We start from the raw sequence: 21,216 nt of genomic DNA, 5'->3' as shown, positions 1-21,216 counted from the left end.
TGGAGCTCGACAGTTTTTCTGCGCTTTTGACTTCTTCCATCTCGTTGACTTCGAACGCCGCTGAAAATGGCAACGGGAGGATTCACATGAGAAGATCTGTATCACCCACACATTCAGATGCAAATGCACACTCTTCTTCGCATTTTTTGCAATGGCTTTCGTGGGTAATTTTTCAATGTTCTTGCACCGATTGAACCAATCCGGAAGGGTGTGTTCTATGTGGTATTATTTAAAAATTAATAGAAAACATTGTGCTTCAGTTTGGAGACAGAGAAAATATGATTGCAAATACAATTTAAATGACAATCCAAAATTAAAGTAATCAATTGCTCTACCTGCCCATCGGTGTAATGATATAACAATCAAATTACCATATCAATATAGCGATGAGAAGGCAATTAAATACCGACAGCGATTGATGAAATCAATCAGAAGAGTACGCTCAGTGACGTGAAAAAAAAGGTGCAACCTTAATAACGATATAAATATCACATAAAATTACCACTAATAAAGGAAGCCGCTCCCTCGCGCCCAAGTTATTCCATGAGTCAGCACAGCCAAATGACTGATTATTGAGTGAGCCGCGAATGAAATAAAGCGTTCAATTTGAGCCACTAATGAGATGAAAAATGATATAAATTAAATTTCGCAGTGATTTATCCGCTTCCTCTGGTTTCCACACAGGTGGATTCGTTCACCGCGTTCACCGCGGGCCCACCATCGGCGGAACTCCCCGAGCATCGTCGTCGCGCCGCTCAACCGACAATACTGACTTCCGCGGGGGAATTGCCACTCGTTGCGCATGGGAAGCTGCGTGAAAGTGAAATTATTAATTAAAATATTCTTTCCTGCGGAATGCAATTCGGTTGCATTAGCAGTACGGAACTCCCACGGTACCACGACCCACCGCCGCACCGGAGTATCGGAAGTCTATCCAGACTTCCGTCAACTCTTCGGCACTGGGGCCGACATCCGCGCCAGTTGCCGCGGATGCAAAGATACTTTGAAGTAGCGACTTGTGAAGCATACTTCTATGTTACAGATGGGTTCCAAACTAATTTCCGTATCGCATTTGTCCTTGGTAGGGTTACGAAGTTCACACATCGCTCCGGTATTAGTTCGACATAGAATGTAACGAAGTCAGAAATTCACTAGCAAATGTGAGAAAAAATATGCATTTCTCAGTGCCATCCATTCATCTTGTGAAACGATTTGATGTCATTTCACGGCCTGTTTAGGTGGGACTTCAACCATTGCATTGCGCTGGCTTAAGGTTTGGGAAACGTACAATGATGTAATTGGTCAGAGTCAGATAAGATCTGGTATGGATGTTGGTATGGACTACAATTTTTCTGATGTTGACTTTTACGAAACACAAAAATAAAAATCTTCTAGGTGTTGGGATAATTATTCGAAACGAAGGTTGCTATCTGTTCTTCAGAACAAAATAACTCCGGTTAGTGAACGAATCTCTATTCATGTTGTTGCAGAAAATCTTGAAGAAGCGCTTTGCTCTTCAATGAACCAGATAATTGCTGGTATTCACACTGGAATTTCAGTATTCAGACATATTGGTAACAAAATCTGGTACAACTCTTCATTGGTTCACATCAAGAGAAGACGAGATTATTACCTAATAATAGCTAAACGCACAAAAACTATTGAAAATTGGAGCACGTACAGGATATGGAGAAATATTTATGTACGTGAGCTGAAGAATTCTAAGAATAAATTCATCCAAAATGAACGTGATTCAACGTGATCCGAAGAAGCTATGGTAAAAAATCAAAGCATTGTGTAATCCAGGAGGCTGCAAAGACATTGAGTTTGACGGTAAGAAGGAAAGTGACAATATAACAGCAGAGAAACTTAACAAATTTTTTACGTCAAGTGTAGAAGAAATCCACAATGGTATTGTAGCTCCATCAAATTGACTGAATTTTGTTTTCCCTAGCCTGTCTTCGCAATTGAGATGCTTTAAATCTATCAACAAGGGAACTCTTAGGAAGGTAGTAATGGATTTAAGAAACTGTGCAGGTGTTGAAAATATCAATGAAACAGTATTAGTAGATGCATTGATCAAGGAGAATTTGCTATATATCGCAAATGAATCGATGCTTCGCGACGAATGCCCACAAAGTTGGAAAAAATTTGTTGTCATATCGATTCCAAAAAATCCGAAATCATCCAAACCAGAAGACTATAGACCAGTTAATATGTTGCTATTATACGAAAAGGTTTTCGAGATTCTAATTAAAGATCAATTGTTGGAACATATAACGAAAAATGGAATACTGGTGGTTGAACAGTCTGGCTTCAGAAAAAAAACACTCTTGCGAAACTATAGAAGCGAAGAAGATAGTATTAGCCGTATTTATTGACTTGAAAAGGGCTTTTGAAACAATAGATCGAATAAAATTACTAAATTTGCTTTACAATTACAATGTTACTGGACCTGCATTGAACTGGTTTGAAAGTTACCTGAACGGACGAACACAAATCACTATTTACAGGGACAGTAAATCATCGGCGGGACCAGTGAATCTGGGTGTGCCTCGAGGAAGTGTTCAGGGGCCGTTATTTTTCTTGCTTTATATCAATGACATCGAACAGGTACTAAATGACAGTGACGTAAACTTAGTTGCTGACGACACTGTAATATTCGTTGAAGCTGAGACATCGCAAGATTGCTACACAAAGATGAACCATGAACTGCAAAACTTCGACGAATGGTTGAAATGGAAAAAACTTAAGTAACATAAACATAACAAAGTACTTGGTAGTATCGACACGCAATTTTGGCAGTGAAGGTCTTAGTATAAATATTGATGGGCAAACGGTGGAAAGAGCATCATCGTTCAAATATCTTGGCGTTATTCTTGACGAAACGCTGCACTTCGATGAACATATTAACTATACTATAAAGAAGGCAGCTCAAAAATGTGGAGTGCTTTGTAGCATAAATCGATTCTTGAACTTTGAAAGTAAAATTGCGATCTACAAAGCGCTGATTGCTCCACATTTTGATTATTGTGCATCTGTGCTATTTCTCGCGAATAAGAGGCAAATGCAAAGAATGCAAATTGTGCAAAATAAGGCAATGCGCCTGATATTGAGATGTGATCAGTGTTTGGATTTCGATCAAGATCGATTGATACACAATGTGTCATGCAAGTAACCTCTCACGAACATATAACCAAATATGAGAGGATCATTCAGATACTTGTATGAATGACAGTAATCACTTGTGTAACATTACATGATTAAACCAAGAGAGGAACGAAGACTGTTGTTTGCATATTCGAGCTGTATCAAACATCGCAAACCATTTTCGAAGCCTGCATACAAGTTTGAACCGCATATATCGTCCCGCTCTACTATAGCGGAACTCACTGCACAAACAAGTGCAAAGCAATAAATGATACAAGAAAAATTACGTCATCATTCGGTCACCATTTGCGGAATGGGAGAAGAGAGCGGTGTTGCTAGTAAAACTATGCGGTCTATACGAATATACATATTTCAAGGGATAGCGGCGTTAAAAATGGAAAATATGATCTGTCTACCCTTCCCTTAGCCTCAATCGAGCTAAATAATCATATCTAGATAAACATGTCAAAAGGGTCTATCTTCTTTGATCGATTCTCTTCACCGTCTTTCTCTTTCGATAACCACGGCCTTTCAGACAGATTTTGCTCCAGTTTTGCCATGTGGTTTGATAAACGAGGTCCCCTATAACACTCCTTGTCGTCGAACACATCAGGAAATCCTGTTACTGCTGAGTTATTAATGAAAGAGAACGTAGATGAAGAGAATCGATCAAATAAGATAGACCCTTTTGACATGTTGATCTAGATATAGTTTGCGCTCTCTGAGACTTAAAAATCAGGATACGCTACATTAGTTGAATATGAACCATTCGCTTTGCGTAGTCCGTACGATCCTGCTGGTTCATGATGCATGGTGAGGTCGATATACATATGTCAGAGGCAAAGAAGAAAAAAACTTTCTGCACCGAAAGCGTATATGAGGGTTCCGCTTGCGTTTCAGTGTATCATGAAGTGCAAACCGATGCAGAGTTGTCTCGTTCTCTTTTGTGTCGTGATTTGCAGCACGTAACAACAAATGGATGCCGCTGGGGGAAATGATTTGTGTATGATCATATTTGAACGAACGAAAGCGATTTTTTCAGTGAATGGATCATTTGGCAAACACTGGATGTGATCGACTTACTCCACGGGGATTTATGCTCGATTGCTTGCAATGGATGTCAGTGGGACAGCGTATTAAATATTGCACGCTTACGTTCATACATAAGATGACTAATATAATTAATATAATTATTATTATGTCTGGTCTCGAAAATGACCGCATTTGCAGAATGTTGTCGGGTATCTAGTAAAGCGGGAATTCCTTTGTAAGTTCAAGGCTAATGCTGACATAGGTATTGGGTTTTATTCCTGATCGGTCAAGGATTTTTTCGGGTTGGAAATTTTCTTGACATGCCTTGAGATAAGTAATGGGCCTGAAGTATCGGCTAGAGTTAGGCTTGGGCTTAGCTGCTTGAACTCGGGAACGATCGCATCGTGGCCGGGAATCTCATAAAGCGGCTAATACTGATATAGGTATTGGGTTCAATTCCCGATCGGACTATGGTTTGTCGGGTTGGAAATTCCCTCGACATGCCATGGAATAAATACGTTCATATAATGGCTTAAATTGTTCTTTTGATTAGTAATCTTTCTTTTCGAGATAACCAGACCGTTTTCTTTTCAATTTAGTTTGCCTACTGGTTAGTTGATGAAAAAAAATATAAATACCATAATATAATTGAGGTACTTAGAATGCAAGGGGTGTAAGTGACTTGATCGATTTCTCTTCATCAACTTTTTCTTTAGTTAATAACTCAATTGGTCACCTAAAAGATGGATTACATTGATGATACAAGAGATTTTATATGAAACGTGATATTTATGGTGTTGGTAATCATTTTTGGTTTCTTGGTTTTTATCATGCGTTGGTAGGTCTGAGAATAGTTTTGAAAATTGTGCACAAAGCAGACACATTTTCCGTTTCACTCCACGATTAAATTCTATGGTAGTCCGTAATGAAACTTTGAATTTCAACTTACAGTCAAAGGGCTCCTCTCATACGATAACAAAGGATATATTTTCGGCAAGAGGGAAAAATCCACATCATTCCCCTTCAGTCCTGCCGCAATCAGCGATCGCATTCAGCAGCACAAACACCGCTGTTAATTGATTTTAAATTATAAACAATGTCGGACCTTCGCTTATGTACTACTACAATATGTGTGTGTGGGTAAAATATCTTTCGCGCTGTAATACCTTCCCCCTGGGAGTGGATTCATTACTATTACGACGACGAGAGCGGTTTAGCGGAAAACACCCTTCTCGCGAAAATAAGTGCAGATTCGTGGACCAAAAACACACAAGCAATCGGGCCCGCGAGAGTGCCCCACCACTCCGGGGACTTCCTTCCTGCCGCGGAACCTCGGCAAACATTTACAATCCCTGCGCAAGTTACGACGCCTAGCTGTCGTATCTGCATATACAGTTTTTTTTTCTCGCGATTCGAACCCTTTCCTCGCACCCTCGCAGGCGACCACGGCGACGATGGCGATGACGACGCGGATGATGATGTTCTTCTGTACGACGCTCCCCCCGACGCTGATGTTTTCTATATATTTTCCAAAATAAATTTTCCCCCCTCTCATCTGCTCATTTTGTTTCTGATTGCTATGTGGAAATTTAAAAATTTTATTTTGTTTTTGTGCTTCTCTAGTGTGCGGTTTGCTTCTCTCCCTTTCCCTTCTAGGTTCCGTGATGGGTGACTTCTGCACTTTCCTCCCTGAGGGAAACCATCATCAACTGATTACGGGGAATACAACAAAGGGGGAGCTTTTTAAATACCCTCGATTGGGTCATTTCGCTCAAATAACCGGCATGATCAGTAGTTGCATCTCTTCAGAATTATGTGAGTTCCTTGGCCAAAAGTCTCTAAAATTGAAAGTGTTAACAAAGAACTCCAATGCGCTTTATGTGTTGACTGTTCATTCAGCAAATGAGATACAGAGGTACATAGACATTTGGTGCCTGTTGAGATCGTGGTCCAACTGTGTCCACGGTATCACATGCGTCTGTGTAGCGTTTTCTCTGCCGGTGTGAGATGAGCAGAAGATAGACATCCAGCGAAAGGCGAAGTTGAGTGAACATACAAAATAAAAAAATTGCAGGGAAAATACACCGAAAAAAAATAGAATGTATATGATTCGGAACGGCTGTGGATTTAATTAAAAAATCTATATTTTTTGCAATCCTGCTTTCGTCGTCGCCTCTGCTCTCCCAGCGCCGTCACAGGGTTAGGAATCGGGGAGGGTCGTCCTGTGATGCTTACATGAGTGGTAAGCCAGGGGTGCCGATTGTTTTTTCGATTTTTATTCTCGAATCTTCGGTTTTCTACGGATTTTCATTTCTAATCATTGTATTTTGTCATATTTCGAATGAAAATCAAGCAAGGCAAATATTTTTCTTTAAATACGAACATTGAGTTTTTAATTACTTCGTTTAAAAACTTCGAAGCTGTTTTTTTTTAATTTTCATTGTTATGCTTGCGTGATTAGAGAATGAATGAACCTTTAGGAAAGAATAACAGACTGTACTCTTCAGAACTTCAGAACTTTTTTCTGTATAAACTAGAAGTTGCTGGAAAACATTTTTATAGATTTGTATTCATATTTTCACAAGTACATTTTTTTCTGAAATAGTAATTTTGACGTAGGACTACGTCTAACCGGAAGATATAGGGGGTGAAATGGAAATCTAGGCACTGAACAAGTAGGAAAAAATGCAAGATTTGGAACGCTTATAACTCGAGCATTTCTCAATAGATCGCTAAGGTTTTTGCATCAATTGATAGGAAATATATCTACGCATCTATCATAATGAATAACATTTCGTTTTTCTTGAGATAAATAATTGAATAATTGTGAAATATCAAGCGTTGTCAAAATGCACTATGTGCCCATTTTTGATTGGTCCATTTTGTGTTCCTCAAATCGTACCGACCAAAACGGGCAACCAGAGCAGCAGCGAAATAGAATGAAGCGCGATTGGAAAGGAAAAAGAAAAAAATGAACGAAACATTGGTCGCAGTCTCACACATGCGTAATTCTCGAGCCACCCAGTCAGCTTAAAAATCCCCGCTCCGCTGCCGTAACGATCATTCTTTGTGTGGACACCGACTGGACAACATCGTTGCTGGACGGGCTGGGCGGCGAGGGATCGAGTGCCTTTCTCAAGGCAAGAGGGCGGAGGTGGTAGCGCTGAAGTAGAGTAGAGTAGAGTTTTCAAAGGGCCTTTCTCAAGGCTAGAGACGAATGAACTGCAAACGTTTGAAGTCTCTATAATACAATACCTTCCTTCCTTCCGTAACGATCATTTTCATTCAAACCGTACACCACATCGGTTCGCATCACAACACTTCAACAAACCAACCCAAGCAGCCATGTCTGGACATGGTAAAGGAGGAAAAGTGAAGGGAAAGACAAAATCCGGCTCGAACCGTGTTGATCTGAAGTTCCCCGCAAGGGTAGCTAGGCCAAGCGCGTTAGTACCAGTGCACCAGTCCACCTAGCCGGCGTTATATAGTTTCGGCCGCCGAAGTGATCGAGTTAGCTGCTCGCTGCTCGCGAAGATAGGAAAACCCGCATTCGGAATAGAACACATTCGGTTCGGTGGTCATCAAGACAACAGGCAGTTGCAGCGAGTGGCGAGTGGCAAACGCAATCGCAAAACGGCATCAGGTAGCAGAAGAAAAAAGTTTGTTCTTTATACAAACTGCTTTGGTGGCAAATCCAGAACAAGGCGACATCGAGGGCGTTCGAAATGGTTTTTTTCAAAACCACGAGTACTAAGTTTTCTAAATTGGAACCATTCCATAAAACACGGCGCTTATCAGGGCCATAAAACCTTTCAAAAAAGAGTTTACGAAATACAGTTCAATGCTTTCTAAAATAATATCCAAAATAATAATAAAACACAAATTGATTTTTTCATAATTTGTTTGCCAGGATCTGATGAGTATGTGAATTTGGCAGTTGTTCTGAGCTTATTGATAGTTGGGGACTTTCCTGATTATTCCATTTTCACGAATTCTTAAATTGTTTCCAGATTGAAAGTAGAGTATAAAACACTCGGACCCCAAAAAAATATCTTATTTTCTTTCAAACCGTAAACCCGTGTGGTGCCGTGCCGGAGCACCAGTATACCTAACAGCGATTATAGAGTTTCGGCCGTCGGAGTGCTCGAGTTGGCTTGCAAAGCTGCTCACGACAATCAGAAAACCCGCATCAAGAACAGAGCAGCTTCGGTTCGGCGCTCATCAAGGCAACAATTAGTTTCAGTGAGTGGCAAAGTGTTTCTCCGTCACGTCGCATTAAATGTGATTTACTGAACAACATGTCACAAGCTGGATGGGAAAAATTTTCCAACTGTGAAAGCTGTGGCGAGTGGCAAACGCAATAGCTAAACAGGTTTAACCGAACAAGATAGGAATATCGAGTGATAACAAAAACACAACACCAAAGGTTCTTTTCAGAACCATCAACATGTTCATAAAGAGTAAACAGTAAACTAATCCATTTTTCAGGTAGATAGGTAGGTATTCACGTAGGAGAAGAAAATAAAACAAATTATTTAAAATATATATTTAACAAAAGCTGTCCCCTAGTCCTACGTCACTCCGGTTATGTCCCCGACATTACCCACCCGTATTTTTTTTAAAACTCTCTAAGTAGTTGATTCTTTTAGTTTTTGCAGTTCTAGAAGAATTGCGAGGCATCAAAGATTAAAATATTTCAGATTTAAGATTTCATATTCTGTAGAGCAGACTCAACTTTATAACACAGATTAAGATTCAGTTTTATATTGTCATTGCCAAATTCAGAGATCGACATCCACTTTTTATTGAATGCGGAAAGTATTAGGACAACAGATTAATATTCTAGATATAAGTTTAATTTCTGGACTGTAGTTTCCGATTTCCGGTTTTCAGGTCAGATTTCAGGTCAAAACAGATCATAATGACTTCTTTACATGCATAAGTACATATTTACATAAAAACGGTTTTTTTCACAAAACGCTTTGTATGACGTCCGCTTATTTTGACCTCCCTTCGATGTCAAAATTATAAACAGATGCCACTGTATATTCAATTTCTATATGTTATTTTTGATACAGAGTTCAGATTACAGATTCTCGACTTGAATTGAAGACTCGAATTTCTCGAATCATATAAATTTCAGATACAACATTTGTTGGCTTCAGATATGGTTCCCCCCTCACTTTTAGAAGAGAGAGGTTTGTCAAACCACCAAAGAAACATTTCTCGTACCAAAAAACTCTCACATGCAAAGTTTGGCTCCATTTGCTTGATTAGTTCTTGAGTTATGCAGAAATTTGTGTTTTATTTGTATGGCAGACCCCCAACTCCCCTCAGAGAGGAGGGAGGAGTGTCGAATCACCATAGAAGCATTTGTTGTCCTCTAAAACATGCACTTGCCAAATTTAGCTCCATTTGCTCAATTAGTTCTCGAGTTATGCAGAAATTTGTGTTTAATTTGTATGGCAGCCCCCCATACAGAGGGGGAAGCGTTCTCGAACCATCATAAGAGCCTTCCCCGGCTCCGAAAATCTCTACATACTAATGTGCACACCGATTAGTTCAGTAATTTCCAAATTTATAAGAATCAAGCAGACATAACTCCATTTTTTTATATATAGTCATTCCATGCCAAACTATATCAGTGGTTCTCAGATTTGCGTTAAAATCGGTAGTTTTGTTCCTCATCGCGAAATATTGCACTCGTATTTTTTTATTTTTTCATTAGGGTGCCCATTTGCATTTTTATGGGTTTTTTTTTATAGTTTCCATGGTCTCGGAACCAAGACGCTATATTTTTTTTATATTTTTTGCTGAAAGCTGAGCCTTTTTTACATAATATATCCAAGAATCAGAGAGGTTTATTTATAAAAAATCAATTTCGACCCTTTTTTCCAACACAAAAATTCATAACTTTTGAGCTACTGGACCGATTCAGATGATCGACATATCAGACTAAAGCTAGTCTTGTTTAAAAATATTACACTTGGCAAAAAAAAAATGATACTGATAGATCTGATACTAGAAAATAAAAGGTTGCAGAAAAATTAAAGTGTCCTGATTCAACGAAATTATTTAACTGAATATAAAAATTAATTGTCCCATTTCTATTAGTAAAAACGCTATACAGGTAAACATATTAAAACAGAACTTAAAATCTCAACTTATATCTAACATAAGTTACTTACATACTATAGTTACAGCACTCACGTGTATACATAGAAATCATAAAAAAGATCACGAATTACCCTAAAGACGCTAAGCGTAAGTAGGTAAAAGAAAAATAATTTATAACCTTACTCTGCAACGCCAAAAATAAAGGTTATTGATTTGGGAACAAGTCTTTGTTGTTCCCGCAACAACCTCGATAATCCATATTTTTTTCTTCATCCTTCAAGTATATTCTTATATTAGTTATATTTTTTTTATTTTGACAAAAAATAGAGACGATTTCTCTGAACACATGTATTATACCAAACAAGCGACTAAAGAACATGACATGTGTCATAATTTACTTTTAATATTAAAAATTATTTCCGCGAAAACTCGCAGAATGAAAATGAATGGCGGAATAAAATACGTTTTTTAACACCAAAACTATCAACCGGTGACCAGTTGAATAATTTGTTCACAAGGTTTTATCTTGAAATTTTATTTAATATTTTCTAATAATGTTATGACTTTTTCTAAATTGAGGTATATTTTTCCCTTTGATTTTTTTATATTTTGACAACTAAATATCTCACCGGTCAAAATGAGTTTGGTAGAAATAGGTATACAATAACTGTTCGTAGTTCTAGCGTTAGTATTAATTTTCGTTTGTCTAAGACAATTCCAAAGGCCAAATACCAATGTTCCATGTTCTCAGGTTAATCTCCTACTTTTGATCTCAGATAACGTTTCGTATATTGATTCAAAATGAGCTTAGCGTGAACAGACACACTGAATGTGTAGGAATATTTTATTTGTTATCCCAATAGACCTCCTACTGACCTGAAGATAATTACTTGTTTTTCCAAAAAAGGCGCTAGTAAAAATTTGGACTATGCATGTCTAAAATTTGTGCTAAATGAAAAATGCACCGAAACATTACCCTGTATGTCAAAATTGAGTAACATTTAATAATTGAAAAGGGTCAAAGTTGGTTGGTTTTGTGGTATCCTTTTTTCTTCTCCCCAAAATCATAATAGAATTGCTTGAAATTAAATCACAGAGAAAGTTAAAGAATAGCAGTTTTGAGTCAAATATCGAATCATAGAGCAGAATGAAAAAAAATATTTCGATTGATCGAAACAATAAAACACAATAAGCAATAAAACACTAAAGTAAAGTAATAAAATCTGCCAAAAACCACTAATTTTGATTTTTTCAAAATATTAAATGTTGCTTCATTTCCATACAGAATATTGTGTCATCAAGTATTGCAACTGTTCTAAATAGTGTATTTTTTAAATTATGAACGAGTTTTGATTGAACATAACCCAAAGCTATAGAAGTTTGATGACTTTGGAATGGATGGTTTACATGATATGCGTATAGGATTTCATATATTCTATCCCATCCTAATAAAGTGATTCTCGATAAGCTATCTAACACTCTGTATACAATCAATGATTTTGTATCAGAGTAATTTTTAAGAATATTTACGTAAATTCAATTTCATGTTAAACGGAATGAGTATGTTTGACAGCTCTAATGTTTGACGATGATTTGTTTGTTATTGCTTAACCGTTTGCGGTCTCTTGTTATATGCCAAAAGGGTAATTTTTCATTCAAACACAAATATCTCTGTATGGAAAGGCCCTACAAAAACGTTCTAGCAATCAAATGAAAGCTGTTTGATAAGGTTAATTGAATTAGTTATTGAGTTTTTTTAATCGTCTATTTTTACGGGCTCAGTTACATAACTTTAAATGAGCCGAATTCTTAAGTATGTATTGTTATTGAGTTGGTTAGCAACAATTGTGTTAGCCTACAAAAAGTTTGGAAAAACAGAACGGAATCGATTTTTTATTTCTTCCCAATATTTTTGTGTACCACATCTACAAACAGATAAACATGTGTTTGTAAAATATTCTTAAACTTGAAAGTTGTAGCTTCAAAATGGTATACATTTCATCTTCATGCGTTGATTTTACACGAAGTGCCAGCATTTCAAAAATCGCCAAAAAATTTCAGCTTCGCTTTCTGTTCCTCTATTTTTGTCGAGTGTATATAAATAAGCTAATGTTAAATGAGCAGCTAAACATTATGATCAAAATTCCGGAATTGTGTAAAGCGATCGGTTAATTTAGCGTGAATTACACTACTACTGAACTCCCTTTTTTAACATTCTCTGTTGATGTCTTCATCCAGGTGATATGAATGATCCACCACTACCTATGAAAGTAACTCACGATTCAGTTTCAGTGAAGAAGTTCGATGATATAAGAATAATATGGTTGTTCGACTGGGTAGCGCTCACAGACAGCTCAACTCTTTTATTGATGAATACAGAGTGCTCTAGAAGTGCGAAAAGTTTGAAAATTCTTCATCATGTAGTACAGATTTCGTTGTGAATATATTTTTTCTAAAATTCATTTAACGTGCCCACGTGGAATTTATTCCCCTCTTCCTCCTCACTATGGACAAGCAAAGACATTTTCTTCTCACTACGCATCATAAAATTGTTCACGTGGTATGTCCCCCCCCAAAACTCCCATGCCAATTCAATGTTATGATATATTTGAGCTTTAAACAATGTTTTACCCTTCAAATATGTTCGAGAATACTCACACGAAAAATAAAAGAGCTCAATTATTTTTTACCCACCAAACATTCCATAAAAATCTACTGTTTATGATTCTCCGCATAAGTGTACTACTCATTTTAGCCTCCTGAGCCATTTTTCTGATGGAACTGGACGAATTTTTTCTGTTGATCCCGGAAACAGCATTTTTCGTCCGAACTGTACTCGGGCGAGGAGGTCCTTGATCCAATACTCCACAGTGTCCACCGGGACACTTCAATGCTTTTATGTCAAATAGTGCAAGTCAGTAGAAATTTCTTTGTCGAGAATGGAAATTGAACCCGTGCTCTCTGCATGATATGCATGACGGTAAACTCGCGGCCATATGAGTGTCCAAACTAGGATTGGGAGATTTTCTGGAGAAGATCGATCTTGACAGAATGATTTTCTAAACGGCGTAGGGAACGGCGATTCAATTAAATCGGTACCAGAGAATCGATCTTTGCTGAATCGATCTTTGAAAAATCGAATGCCTTTGTTCAAATAAACTTATTCCATATAAGTGTTGTCTTTTCTTTAAACATTGAGTAAACATTTCACATTTCTGTTCAAACATCAAAGACATTCTATTTAGAAAAATTGTATTTTCCAGGGCATTTATCTTGCCCCGTCATGGAATTATTTAATTAAATGAATTAATTGATAATTATTGTGAGAAATTCAAGAACTGATATTCATCCAGAAATCCGCTAACAATAATCCCAAAAAATGCCATGGAGATTGTATGAAATTTCGTAGAGAATCATACGGATCCTTATTTTCGTGGAAAAACCATACAAATCCGTTTCTGAGACGAACCAGCCCAGGAGGCTGAAAGTCTCAAAAATAAAGAATAAAAAAAAAAACAAATCCGTTGATCTGGCAACTCGGGCGGTTACTGGCTGCTGCTGCTGGTTCTGATGATTCTTCTTCCACTTGCGGCACTCTGGCTACCGCAAGTATGCTGATTTTGCAGCACCAGAAGCACAACACAAAGCAACATTTACTACATGTAGCAATGGTTACAGAAGCGGGCGGAGAAAAATAGAGTTTCGCGGTCGTTGTTGTTTTTTGCTGTTGTAGAAAACGAAACAGCTTCCGTGAGATCGCAAACGGTACATCGCCCGAGAGCCTCATCGATTTTCGTTGATTGTGATGCTGCATGTGGGGGTGTATGATGACAACGAACAAAGGATCTCATTTTCGGTGTAGAATACTTCTACCTTTTGCTCACTCAACTCACCTGCTATCGATGAGGTTGATGCACCTAGCCATGCCTGGGAGTTCTCCAACAGCTTTGCCTGCAATGGAACCAACAAAAGAAATCCGAAATCAGTATCCTGCGTGAAAAAGGTGGTATTATTTTTGGGGAAATGCCCATCTTTAGTCCCGAAATGGTCTGCGCTATCGGGCGCACCTTTCGGTTGGCGATTACGGGGGCCAGATAGGGGAGGCTGTGAATTCCCGGTTAAACGGGAGGGAATTATAAGGTGGCTCACTAAATTGACGGCCTATGCCTTGCCAGTGTTTTCTTTTTGTTTTCTTTGTTTTCCCTTAAATAATATGATATTTTTTTCATAAAATATCGGACTTCATTGCGGGAACGAGGGACACATAGGGTGGAGCGGGTATAATAATAAAATACAATAAATAAAAAAAAATCTTCTACTGCTCGACAGCCCCCGGCTAAGACCTTGAGACGGTTGCGATTGACTTCATGATTGTTATTATTATTCTCGTTATCAGCGCGCAGAGGAAGCGGAGACGATACGATCATGAGCGACGCAGGATCTCACTTTCAGAATTCGAATCGTAGAAGAAAAAAACTCCAAGGGTAAAAAAAAAGAGTAAAGTAGAGGAGAAGGAGAGTGAGACATGATTTACATGTTGGGATTGGCCACTGCTGCTGCTGCTGCTGCTGCGGTGGCTTCTGCTGCCACAAGTGCTGCACACAGAAGTCGTGAATCGCTCCGGCCCCTCTCACTGCGGGCTACAAATGGGTTGGCGAGGGGTCCTTCGATTGTCGGCGTTCGGTGGGTGTCGGCGGGGCGAAAATTATTAGTTGCAAATAAAATATAAATCCATGTTCGATATAATTTGCTGTTTGCCAACAATGATGGGGTCTGGTGAATTCGAATGTTGGCCGATGCATAGCACTTGACGGCAGTTCGCTTCCCGAGCGGAAATTTAGCATTTTGAGCGGTAGGTTTTTTTTATTCCGATTGTAAGTTGTTTATTACTTTTCGCCGGGGAATTAATTCGAGTGTCTCGATGCCTTCGGGGCTGCCGACTGCTACAATATCAGTGCCGATTCGGTAGTTTGCGGTAAAAGTAATTTCAATTTTTCTCTTAATTAGCTACATTGTATTACTGCCACAAATACTAGAATGAATGCAGTTTTTTTTAAAGTTGTGTAATTGAGCATTTTGTGGTACAGAAAGGCTCATAATCAGAGGAGTTTTGATCCCCACGATGGTCTGCAGTGCAGTTATCTATCAAAGTAAATAATATGCTAAAGGTTTGAACAGATTTGAAAACTATTTATAGAAAAGTTGACGTCTGCAGATCCTCGGTAGTACGCTGGATGTGATGCATATTTGTAGCATCTAGAGTCCTGCTTGCTTGTTGGAGTAAACACCTTGAATCATGTTTTCTGCTTAATTTACACTTTTTGTTCAATAATTTTACGGACTGAACTTCTCATATTATTTCTTTTATTTCGAAAAACGTAATATAAGCGAACCTTTTTTGAGTGTCAGTATTGGGAGTAATATAAACGGGACGTGATAGAGAAAAACGTACAGTGGAATATTTCAGACTTTACTGTATCTTGAAACGATCTAATAGATCTTTAGAATCCTATTACAACACAGAAATATGATCATTCGTGAAATAGTTGAAATTTAGAAATGAACCAAATTAACCAAATTTTAAGCAAAAGAAAATCATAAAATTCTCCATCTAATGACTTTAAGTTCTTACATTCCAAATATAAATATATAAAAAAAAACTTTTTTTTTATTGCTTGTTTTTTCACAAAGCCTTATCAGTTCCCTACAACTAGTTTCAAGACGGTTTTCTTATAGAATCAATGCGTTTAAATATTATTATTTAAGTTCCACCCGATGACAACTTGGCTCATATTGCCTATGGTGTAAAAAAGAAATTTTTGCAGTTTCTATCAACTAGTCTTGATCCTACCAGCGAGCGGTTAACATCACTTTGGAAGGGAGATATTGTGACGTGTGGTGAATTAAAACGTGATGCGATTTCATTAGCAATTTAATGTCCAATGAGGAGCTCGATTAAATGATACAGAGCGTCGGTATATTTTTGCATCACACAAACACAATGTTGTTCGTTTCATTGCACTGGCTATTATAGATTGAAGTGGTTATGTTTTGAGGTTTAACGTTTTGTTTATTAGAATACGGAGTAATGGTGATGATGGAATAAACATATAATCGTCTGTGCCAGAGTGTTTGTCATCCGGCAAAACACAGCTCCAATAACTGTTATGCCTATAATACTAACAAGAAAAATAGTGCTTGCTCATGTTTCTCGTACTCGTCATTTCAAAACGGCTATTTCCACACCGCTATTTATTTTACTAGTTATTTCAACACATTGGATGTATTTCAAGATAATATGTTTGCATCATTTGATTGGAAATTTTTCTACCGCGAAATAGCTTACTATTGAATAATTTGAAAATAGTAAGCATTACCTAAACGAAAATCCAACGTTCTGATTGACTGAATCTGTGCCGACCAAAATGAGCAACTATGATCGAATGAACGAATGAATGAATCCAGCTATGCCCAGATAACAAAATTATCCGATCTATTAGCTAGCCATCGTGTATCATTCTATCAAGGAAAAAAACATTATAGGGGGTGGTGTTCAGGACACGACGCAGTTTCGACGAAAGAGTTCATTCAACTCGCATGTTTAATGTTAACTAACACATACATACACTACGAGCACAGGCGATAATATATTTGTTACACCAACACACAAATCATCTGGAAACGCATAAGAACAACAAATCATACATGTGATTCAATCATACACGATCACTCTCCATCTGACGTTATGAATATCCACGAGGCGCATCTTTTTTTTTCAGATATTGAATTCGAAGCTCGTATCAAAATATGTACCTAGCAGAAACGTTTCAAATCGATCGAATACGAAAGGTATGAAGACGATGTTCAAGCACTGATTGCCGCAGTACTGATTTGATCAATTGCGGCACCTTCTTTCTCGTATTTTCACCAACTGGAAAACTTCGCGACCGACTTACACACCTCCACAAATCTTCCGGATAAATTTCTTTCACGAATTAAACTTATGAAATACTTCCGTTCACTCGTAGTAATTCAATCTTGTCTCTTTCGTCTTTATTTGTAAACTACTTTTTTCTCTTTTGTGTTTCTAATTACAATTGTGTTTTGTTGTGTCTGTGTATGGTAAACAATGCGTATTTCACTGTCAGTCCTTGGATTTGCACAGTGTGTGCGGCGTGTAAAAATGGTAAGTATGATTTTGTGTTCTTATTTTCTAGGTGTCTGGTGAGTGTATCGTGTAGGTTAGTATTTATATTTACTAATTTCATTTCAAATCATTTCAGGTTTTTTGGTGGATATTGAACAGACGAGTTATTCCAGATTTCTATGAATCCATACGAGTTTTACCGCGCAAATATTACGCTTGTTAGGGATTAATCTAGGGAAACGAGGCACTCTTCTCGATAGATTTGTTGGTTGATTGCCAGACCGCTCGGCTTAAACCAAAGCTTAGAAAAGCCCCGGTCGGAAATGGCGATGTACAACATAACCTTTTTTTCCAAACTTGTGCTTGAACTTGTATTTCACTTCAGGCGGTGTGGATGACTTGTCACTGGAGTAGTAATTATCATTTCCTGGAATATGCGTTTTGGACAGCGGAAAATAGCTTTCGTCGTCCAGAACGAAAGACGTCCCGCGGTATTTTTTGGTCATCCACCGACGCTGTGATTTAACTTGAGGGTCCGATGGATCAATACGTGGGAGAAGCCATATTTCCGACCGGCGTCACGCAAGCTGGTTGCGTCCTTGTTTTCAAACAGCTTCTTTAACGATGTCTTCCTCTGCTTCGTCATTATCGTCACCGGACGACCACTTCCGACCTTCCGCTCTACGTTCAGGGAACTCAGGATACGATATACCGTACTGACAGGTACATTTTCTTCCTTAAAATGTGCCACCGTGAACTTTTTTCCTTGCTGGAAATGCGTTTCGTAGAACCGTACAACGTTCTTGTGAGAGCATCGCGATAAAGTTGCGTCGAACAGCAGACCACGGCCCTTACTCAAACATTCACTGCCTTTTTTTTTGAAGAAAATACATTATGTTATTAATAAAAAATACTGAAATCGATGAAAAAAAAAAATTTATTGTATATGTGATTGAAAAAATTCTCATTTTTTATTTAGTACCCGTTATGCTCTGAGATTCTATAACTGAGATTGAGATTGAGGTTTCTTGATATACGTAGATGGTTTTTTTTATCGAATATAATTTTATATCAAAACTTAACAAATTCTGGTTAAGCTGCTGAGAGCCTATGTAAAGTACAAGAGAAATTTATTCTTTTATTACGGAATAATATTGAGGATTGCCGACTGACGCAAATTTGCAAAGCATACTGCAGCTGAACATTTCGGTTAAGGTTCCAAAATTGTGCCGGTTATTGTGGTAGGGGTTCTATTGCTGCTCAGACACGGCTTTATTTCCATTCCAACAGAAGAATGTCGGGAGGAAGAATTAAATTCGTGACCTTTAGCGTGAGAGGTATGGACCATATGGAAACCATCAATAAAAAAAGTTAGCTCGTTCACAGTTTATATGTTTACAGTTACTTACATAATAAAGATTTCAGTGAAGAAATGCAGCGTAATGAAAAGAATATTCGACCTGTTCGACCGGGCAACACTCTCAGAATCGGCGGAATGTTTGAAAATTCCTGAAAATGCATAAACGATTTCGTTGTTTTTAATCTATAGAGTTTTTAATCTATAGACAATTCCAAGCCAAATCAGCCGGCCGCTGCACCGTCAAAAAATTCTAACTCGAAATCCAGATGTCTGATTAAAACATGATGATTAAAAAAATTGTTGAAAAATTGATGCACTACTTAGAGAAAATAATATATGATACACTGCTGAAAAATGTTACTCAAAAATTTTATTTATTTGAAAAATACAAGAAGCTCCTTGATAATTTGTCATATATATTTATAAGAAAACCTTCCCAAATTAACTAAGTTTAATGTACATCTCGAGAACGGTTAGTCCGAAATTAAAATCACATGTTGCTTCGGTTTTTATCTTACTCACAAAGTTTTGTAATTCCTTAGAAAAACTCATATCCCTATTTTGATTAGTTCGACACGGTACCACAAAACGTCAAACTTTGTTAAATTAGGAAGATTTTCTAATAAAAATATATTTAATAAAAACATAGGAGGGTTTCTTGAGATATAAAAGATTTTAAAATTTAATACAATTTTTGAGTCTTTTTGAGACTTTTAAGTGTATTTAAATTGTTCTTTTTCCTAAATAGTAGATTAATTTTCCAACAACTTTGTCAAACATCATATTTTAATCAAACATTTGGATTTCAAGTTACAATTTTTTGAAAGGAATTTCAATGTTTTCATTCATGTAGACTTTATCCATCCAATTTTCCCTCATCGTGACAAACTTGGCATTTATCGTACTCCCGTACTCCCTATTCCTCACTTTGACCATGTGGTATGCGAACAGCTCCTAATTTACCCTTTGAGCTTGCCGTTGACCCGTGTTATATCTCTATAAACTCGCCATGAAATAATGTTGTAAAATATGGTATATTCTCGAACTTCCAAAATATGAATTTATTCTGAATCTTAACTCTTCCTGTTTACTGTGGAGGAAGAATTATCATAAACCGTCGCGGGCCAGTGGTAACATTATAAATATCTAACAACTTGTGGACACGTGGCGAGTGAGAAGCTCTTAGCAACAAAAATGCAGTTTCGTAAAGGGTGTGTCACATCAAATTGCATCACGGAAAAAACGCTGTAGAAATTTAATTTTTAGGAATTATATCTTCAGCTTTCGCTTATAATCAGATAAGAGTGTATAGATCACGTTGGCCATGCTTCACTGTCAATTTTTCGTAAATTTGGAAGAATGTCGTCGAACGAAAAAGAGCGTCGTGAATTAATCCTGCGCACTCATTTCGAGAATCCGGAGTTGTCACATCGGGACATCGGTAAGATGCTGGGAATCGTCCAATCCTCGGTCAGCAGAGTACTAAAACGACACTTCGAGAACCTAACCATCGACCGGAAGGTGAAGAACGGCGAAAATGGATGCTCCGTCAGTGAAAAAGATCACAAGCGCGTAGTTAAGCAGTTTAGACGTGATCCGAGAAGTTCGGTCCGGGATGTCGCCAATAAGCTGAATTTGTCAAGTTCATTCGTCCAGCGGACCAAGCAGCGGGAGGGCCTGCGTACATACAAGGTTCAGAAGGCTCCTAACCGCGACGAAAGGCAAAACATGGTGGGGAAGACGCGAGCCTTCGGTGGAAGCTGTACACCGAAATGCTGACGAAGCCGCATTGCCTGGTAATGGACGACGAAACCTACGTCAAAGCGGACTTTCGTCAGCTGCCGGGCCTGTTGTTCTTCTCCGCAGAGGACAAATTCAGCGTTCCGGAAGAGATTCGCAAGCAGAAACTATCCAAGTTTGCCAAAAAGTACATGGTGTGGCAAGCGATCTGCTCTTGCGGAAAGCGGAGCGCCCCCTTCGTGATGACCGGCACAGTAAACGGGCAGGTTTACCTTAAGGAGTGCCTACAGAAGCGCTTACTACCACTATTGAAGCAGCACGAGGGCCCGACCATCTTCTGGCCGGATCTCGCTTCTTGCCACTATTCAAAGGACGTGTTGGAGTGGTACGAAGCCAACGGGGTCACCTTCGTGCCAAAGGAAATGAACCCGCCCAACGCGCCGGAGCTTCGCCCAATAGAGAAATATTGGACGATTATGAAGCAGGCCCTCCGGAAGAACCCAAAAGTTGTCAAATCGGAGGCGGACTTCAAGAGAAAATGGATTTCTGTTCAAAAAAAACTACAACCTGACGTTGTACAGAACCTTATGGACGGGGTAAAGAGGAAGGTGCGAGCATACGGGCTTGGGCTCGAAGTATGAATAAAAAGAAAATGCCAAAAGTTGTTTAA

The 21,216-nt window shown here is 38.2% G+C and overlaps 1 protein-coding gene across 2 annotated transcripts in view; it reads right to left on the bottom strand.

Annotated features, from left to right (window-relative positions):
• The window catches only part of LOC129765018 (protein bric-a-brac 1), a 405,505-nt gene that overhangs the window by 70,020 nt on the left and 314,269 nt on the right, over positions 1 to 21,216 (bottom strand). For both annotated transcript variants that reach the window (XM_055764800.1, XM_055764801.1), the window contains exon 2: positions 14,193 to 14,250. In XM_055764800.1, coding sequence (XP_055620775.1) covers positions 14,193 to 14,250 — 58 coding nt within the window. The remainder of the gene's footprint in view (positions 1 to 14,192; positions 14,251 to 21,216) is intronic.

The sequence above is a fragment of the Toxorhynchites rutilus genome, chromosome 2 (assembly GCF_029784135.1).
Source record: "Toxorhynchites rutilus septentrionalis strain SRP chromosome 2, ASM2978413v1, whole genome shotgun sequence".
Classification (NCBI taxonomy): domain Eukaryota; kingdom Metazoa; phylum Arthropoda; class Insecta; order Diptera; family Culicidae; genus Toxorhynchites; species Toxorhynchites rutilus.
Note: the sequence above shows the minus strand (reverse complement) of the source record. Positions and strands in the feature narration are given on the sequence as shown.